Source organism: Arachis hypogaea, chromosome 16 (assembly GCF_003086295.3).
Source record: "Arachis hypogaea cultivar Tifrunner chromosome 16, arahy.Tifrunner.gnm2.J5K5, whole genome shotgun sequence".
In the NCBI taxonomy this organism is placed as follows: domain Eukaryota; kingdom Viridiplantae; phylum Streptophyta; class Magnoliopsida; order Fabales; family Fabaceae; genus Arachis; species Arachis hypogaea.
This window is the reverse complement of record NC_092051.1, coordinates 115,653,824-115,661,126: the sequence shown is the minus strand read 5'-3', so window position 1 is coordinate 115,661,126 and position 7,303 is coordinate 115,653,824. Positions and strand designations below refer to the sequence as shown.

The 7,303-nt window shown below is 37.3% G+C and overlaps 1 protein-coding gene across 1 annotated transcript; it reads right to left on the bottom strand.

Annotated features, from left to right (window-relative positions):
- Window positions 1-650: 650 nt before the first annotated feature.
- Window positions 651-6,668, bottom strand: LOC112754702 (uncharacterized). Its single transcript, XM_025802422.3, has 4 exons — window positions 6,319-6,668; window positions 6,133-6,188; window positions 3,084-6,008; window positions 651-1,960 (listed from the first exon to the last, which is right to left on the bottom strand). Exons 3-4 carry the CDS (start codon window positions 5,967-5,969, stop codon window positions 1,034-1,036), a joined length of 3,813 nt encoding a protein of 1,270 aa, XP_025658207.1. The 5' UTR covers window positions 5,970-6,008; window positions 6,133-6,188; window positions 6,319-6,668; the 3' UTR covers window positions 651-1,033.
- Window positions 6,669-7,303: the final 635 nt, after the last annotated feature.

Genomic DNA, 7,303 nt, shown 5'->3' with positions numbered 1-7,303 from the left:
GTTTCAATATAATCTTAGACTACAGTCAATTGAATGGCATGAATAAGTGAAGAAATTCCATCTTCAGCCAGTACGGAGAGAACATACCGTGTAAAATATTAATAAAAATAAATTGATTCTTTAAACTCTTCAGATTATTGAAGCAAACTAATGAAAATTTTTAAAATTGCATGATACCAAGTTTCTGAGAAAAAGCTTGACTGCCCTTACATTCATAATAGACCATATATACCAATGCGGGAAATAAAATGACCCCAACTATCAAAGAGACAAAAAGAGGGGCGGGGGAGATCCAGAATGAGAGTGTAGTAATTCCGAATTGCTGACCAACAAAACACCACATGAGAGCCAACATTCCAGATATCTAAAAGGCTCATAAATCATAATCATAAATCTTGGGACTTTGAAAAAGAAATGCAGTACACTGTTGGGACATGAGACAGGTCAATCAATTCAAGAGATTCTCACCATTTCACTGATTAGTAAAATGGTGAAAACATAAACAAACACAAATGAACTCTGTGGTGCACCATAAAATTAACAGATCAATGACAAAAAAGAACAAACCTGAAAAGAGATTAAGAAATGAGGGTGAAAACAGAAAACAACTAGTTGCTATATACACAAAAAAGTAAAAAATAAAAAAACAATAAAAAAACTCCAAATAAACATTTCTACAATCACATTGTAATGTAATGTACAATACACCAATTTTCTTTTCTTAGGGACGGGACTACACAACTTGCAACTGTTGGAAAAATAATCTCTCTCAATCTATAAACCAAACTGGCCACACTCAGAAGAGGGTAAAATTGAACCAAAAAACTCCACACTTCAAGAAATAAAACCAAAAATAAATCATTCTTGAAGAAACCAAATCCATCAAAACTATAGAAACCTCACCTGACTAACTACAATTGACCAATACATGTCAGTGCCAAGGCTAGGATACCAAACCATCATCAGTGAAGAAAGAAATAAAACACCACCATATATAAGAAACTTCAACCTCTTTTCTTTTCAATTCTCAGTTTCAGTCTGAATCACTTGAGCTGGAGCTGGAGCTGGAGCTGGAACTGGAACTAGATTTCCTAGTGTGAGATTTCGTCTCTTTACTGGAGCTGCTCACAGGTGCATTTTCCAATTTGTCTTCTGGAGTTCTCACCTCTTTACTGGAACTACTTACAGGTGCATTTTCCAATTCGTCTCCTGGAGTTCTGTTCCCTTCCTCCGTACTGGCCGCTACATCAGCAAATTCATCCACCTGTGTTGAGCCAGCTCCATCTGCTTCCACTTTGACTGATCCCTCATTCAAATCCGAAGGTTTTGTCAGCTCCTGTCGATTACCTTCCTGGATTTGCATCAAAGCAGTGTTAATATCTTCCAAAGATCTAGCTTCAACAACATGAAGGTCTGATTTAGCTTCCAAGTTATCTTTAGATTCTTCACTTTCAAGCTGATCCTTAATCATACTTGGAACGATGACCTCCTTGACATCCACTCCTTCTTGAAGCTGCTTAAAGGCCAGGTAAATATCTTCAAGTGATCTTGCTTCAAGAGCTGGGATCTCCTGATCAACATAGGCTGTGATCTCGGGCATGTGGTTAGTATGAAGTGACTCACCGTCTTTGTTGACGTGAAAATCCCCAACGGTGTCCAACTCCATCAGGAATCCTTCATCAATTTCCTTTATATCATTGATACTTTCTTCGGTAGCTTGAGACGTGTAGCTCTCAGCCGAAGTATCTGGATGTTCTTGTGCCTCACTGAGGTATTCATTATCAACAGCCTCATGGCCAATGACTACCAAATCCACTTCGCCAGTAGGTGAATTGAACTCAGTAGTCTCAGATATTTCAGAAGTCGCTGATGAGACATTTAGAGGAGTTTGGTCTGTGGCATCATGCAATTCTTCAACTTCGTCATTGTTGGAAGTGTCAACACCATATGCAGATTCTATCTGGAAAACATAAGAATTTTGCGAAATGTTGGAGACTTTATTATTAATTTAAGAGCTAATTAAGATCATCGGATCAATAAGCCCATTTTTCATAGAACAAATTTAAAGTCACCAATAATGTTGATGGGTACTTGAAAACAACAGGATAAGAACATGTTCATTGATAATGTCCATGTAAAAGAGTCAACGACTACAAAATTTGGATAATCAGTGCTAGAATAGGGAAATTCCATCCACCTATGCAAGTTAAACTGTAATCCACATGTATATGACTAATAAGTAATAAGCATCATATTTATTACAAAAACTACTAGAGACAGTTTTTCCTCTGGTTTAGCAGGAGTTAGTTAAACACTTGTGGATAATCAGTTACAGATAACATAACAATGATCTGTTTAATGCCAGCTTATCTAAACAGGATTAACATTTTCTGGTTATATAACAACTAGCACTGTTGGTAGAAGATCGGAATTGAGCTTTTCACAGGAGCATAATTGAAAGAAAAAAAAAGAAAAGAGATGAATGATCAGGAAATGCTGCATGAAAGTCACATAAATATGGGTTGGTTGGAGAGAACCAATAAAAATTGGAAAAAGTTCCCTGTCTGGGAATCACATAAGAGACGGACAATTTAAGATAAGTTAACTTACTTAAGGCAAAGAATCTACAGGGAGTAGATTCTAAATATCAAATTGATACGATTTCTGTATCTTCTTTTTTCTTTTTGTTTTTTACACCTTCATGGAGAATCTTAAAGAAGAGATAGAGGAAAAAAAAATGTCCTAATTTAGATGGATAAAGAAATAGGCCTGCATGGAACTACACAGCTCCTATTGGAAGTAAAATGGTTACTGATACAGTCTTGTAACTTCAATGGCAAGTTCATAAATAGCAAGTAGGGTCCCAAATGGATTTACATGAATACTGGAACTATCATTACAAATCTATTGTTTTCTCTGTTAAAAATGAAAGAACAACAAAATAATACCTTCCAAGAAAGAGTTTTAGATGAATATATTTTTCCTTTGTGTGTTTGGCATTCAAAAACAGTGGGACCCTTACAGCAAAAGAAGTTGAATGGACTGAATATTAGATAGGAAGGAAACACTATAATATAAATTACCTCACTTTCATCATGACCACTGGAAGATGGTCCAGCTACTAATTTATCTGAGCTTGACTGAACACTTTCCATTTTAGAGGGAGATTTCACATCAATTTCATGTTGACTATCTGATGTAAACGAAGCCATTTTCTGGTCAAAATCTTGGCGAAGATCAATGTTGCCTTGCTCCATGGATCTTGACAATAAGGCTTCATCTTCAGAACGAACACTAGGATGAACTGCAGGAGCTTGCGCAGATTCTCGTGAATGCTGTAAATCTAGTACTGCAGAATCAGGCATATTAGCATTTTCAAATCTTGGGACTTCGTCAGGTTCTGGACCTCCTCCCACGAATTTATCATCTAATATATTCAACTTTTCAGAAGCCATTTGATAGTTTGAATCAGGAGAATCAAAATCCTGAAACTCAGGTGTAGTAGGTGCACTCTGATGAACAGAATTTGGCGAAATTGCAGAAATCCTATCTGCAGGAACATGGTGCTCATTTTTTACTCCAGTATGTGGTTCAGAAGGGGCTGCTTCAGTTTCTACACGACCAGAAGAATTACCTTCTAGTCTCTCATCATGTGCTTTACATTCCATATCTGACAAATTAGCCGTCATTTCAACCGAAACAGGAGGCATTGCCCTCTCAAGAGTCTCCATGGCTGAATCAGAAGATATTGAAGGAAAAGAATCAAGCTTTTCAGCAGCAGGTGGACTAGAATCATACACAGGTTCTACATGTTGATTGTCTTCCACCTCACTACTTGCATTATGGAAATGAGATTCATCCCCTGAAGATTGAGCTGAAATTCTAGATTCCTCCCCAGAAGTTTGAGTTGAAAGTCTAGATTCTCTAGATTCTGCAAGATGACCTTCTTGATGCTGAATATTTGCTTCTTTTTCCATTTTTTCATCAGGTATATTGTCAATCACTTCTGATACTGAAGAATGGCTTGATCTGCTGCTGCTACTGCTGTCATCATCATTTGGTTCACCTCTGAACTGTGTCTCCGCAGCATTTAATTGCCTGGGGGTTTCAACCTCACTCGTGTCATGATAGAATTCCATCTCAGAAGGATTCTCCATCCCACCCAACAATATTTCAGCTTCATCATGGTGAAGGGTGCTATTCTCAGTTTCAACATAATCAGTTGCTCCAGAGGGTTGGCTTCCATGTTCAGCACCATCAGAAGCATGATCAGCATCAGTTATTATTACAGCTTCTCGAGACAGGTCTTGCTCACTGAGTTTCCTCTCATCCTGATCAATGGAACTAACTGATTCAGTATCTGGAACAGAACTCAACTTTGAATCACTCATTTCGCTTGATTGCCTCTGGAATGATGAATAGCTTGTTCCCTCTGAATCCATCCTTTCAGATATAAAGATAGGTTTCCAATTAATATCATGCCTTTCATGCTTGGACATCCCAAATGCTGATGGACCCAAGCTGAAACTTTCATGCCTCCGAAAAAATGCAGAATCCTTTTGATTGAACATTGAGAACTCCTGTTGAAAACTGTCTCCCTTAAGATCAGGTTTTTCTTCATTTGGGTCATAAGGAATATCAAATGGGTTTCTTCTAGGCTGCAAAACAGATGGAGCAGATCCCGGAATGGGAGGTAATCCCATGGCAGCATAGGACTCATCAGGGAGATCAAACGGGTTATGTCTTGATGTAGCTATGGGTGGAACAATATACGGAAGATCAGCAACATCTAAATCTATTAGATTCTTCTCGGTCATCATTCTCCGTGCTCTTCTCCTTGCAATGAGATTTTCCAACCGTTGATTCCTCTCTAGCTCCAAAGTTCCCAAGTCCATGAGATTCTTTTGGTCATCCTCGGTCCACTTAATAGCAGATTTACTTTCATCCTCTTTGCCACCGTCTGTTTCTTCTCCCTCTTCGTCAAGACCATCCTCCCCTTCACCATTTTCAGCATCTCCGTCTGACTCAATGCTCTCCTCATCACTTTGCTGAGACTTATCAGACACAGCACCAGAAGTGACATGGGACAAAAGAGTAGGTTGTGGGGCATCTGGATCTAATAGGGGGTGGAGTTCATCGAGCATTGGAATGATATCAGCCATAGAAGCATCAGGTGAAGAGCTCTCGGCCTGATCTGAACCCGACTCCACAGATTCCTCATCATCATCATGGTTATCTTCCTCCTGTTTCCAAGATGAACTGGCTGAAGGGTCTGCATGATCTCCTGGAGTTTCCTCATTCTTACTCTCAGAAGTATCATCATCATCATCATCATCATCATTTACATTTTCAACCATTACATATTGCTTCTCAATAGCTTCCTCGTCACTTGAAACACCCTCAGACCTCATGTTCTCTGCGGTGTCCCTCATCTTTACAAACTCAAAACTGCGAAATTCCTTATCCACTTCCTCGTCCAATTTCTTATCAGGCCGATCACTTTGGAAGTTCTCTTGCTCTGGCAGTGCATCTGAAAGAAAGCCATGATCCTCTTTCTCACCCAACAAACTGGCTTCATCAATGCCACTGTCATCTACATCACTTCTAATCTCCGAATACCCTTTCACAAAATACCTGTCATCTCTGTGAGAAACCACAGTATAACCTTCCGAGAAACCAGTTTGGAAGGACGAGATGCCATGAGTGACCTTCTCTTCTTCTGCTTCAATTTCAGGCACATTTGGCTGCCCGAAACTGAGGAGGGTACCAAGCAGTACAGCAGTGCAGACCAAGACAGGGGATGCAGACACCAAAATAGAGAACAGAAATGGAACAAATCTATACAGAAAAAACAAGAACCCCAAAAAGCCAACAAGGAATGGGTGGTTGCAAACTGATCTGTAACACCCTCTGATTGAAATGACAACAATTTTCCTAAATCTGATTCCAATTTCCAAAGCTGATCCCATCTCACTCTCTTTCACTGTCTCTGTTCTCCTTCCCTACACCTAAAAGAGAAAAACAAACGAGTACCCCAAAGAAGATCCATGAACAAAGTTGCGACAAAAAATATATATCTAAATAAAAAAGAAAGTTTGGAACTTTAACATAATTCAAGCTAAAAATACTTACCTTAGAAAATGAATACAAAATCAAATCCCTATGAATCAGACTGATCGAAGCAATCCCTGAAAAACAAAAAAGTTAAATAGAATGAAAGATGATCGCAGCATGATCAATCAGAGAATTAAAAAAAATAAATAAAAAGTTGAAGCAAATTTCATAAATGGACGGTGAAATCGATGAAAGAATAAATACCGAATCCTAAGAACGCCGGAGAGTTGGCGGTGTCGGGTTTGCCGGAGCACGACGGAGGAATGGGGAATGGCGGTGGCGTTTTCTCCAACCTTTTGGTGCACACACTTATGACTATATTTGATCAGAGAGAGAGAGAGAGAGAGAGTGTGTGTGTTTGTGTGTTGGTGGTTTTGTTTCAGAAAGAGAGTGTGATGTGAAGAGAGAAGAGGAACGAATTGAAAGAAGAAGAAGAAGAAGAAGAAGAAGAAGAAGAAAGAGCTATAAAGGAGACCATACACAAACACAACTATTTACTCCGTCGTCCATGATTCATCATTCATGAAGAGTGAATAGAAGATTACAAGTGTTTTAGGCTATAGGAATTAGGATAAAAATATTTACTGTAACAAATTATTAAATTAACTCCTAGGTATGCTCTATAATTTCTATTTTCTACTTTTAATTTTGAAATGTTTTAATTTTCGTACCCTTTTAAAGAATTTTCACAAACAATTAATGTGTATTTTCATATGAACAAAAGTAATTCATTTTTAAATTTATTATTTAAAAATTATTTAAACCCATAAATATAATTAAATAATTATATCAAACTTATTGTACTAAACTTAAACTCAAAAAATAAGCTCGTAATATGTAATTAACTATCTAGTGTAAGTAGATATGATTTATTTTAATTCTAGGATAATTAAAATAAAATAAATTTAATATTTTTTATCATATTGTATAAATTAATATTTTTTTTTAATTTTTGTTTTAAACCAAACCAAACTGTTGTTGTTGGTAACTTGGTATCCAAGGACCAATTGTGTATGCTATGCTAAATTGCTAATGCGACGTGATACAAGGGTGAATATAACATATTATTTGGGTCGTTTTTTATGCAAACAACAACACAATTACAGATAGTTACAAATAAATTGATTTTCATATCTTGAAATGTAAAAGAATTTTACATGAACAATCAATAATATATTATTCTATTAAT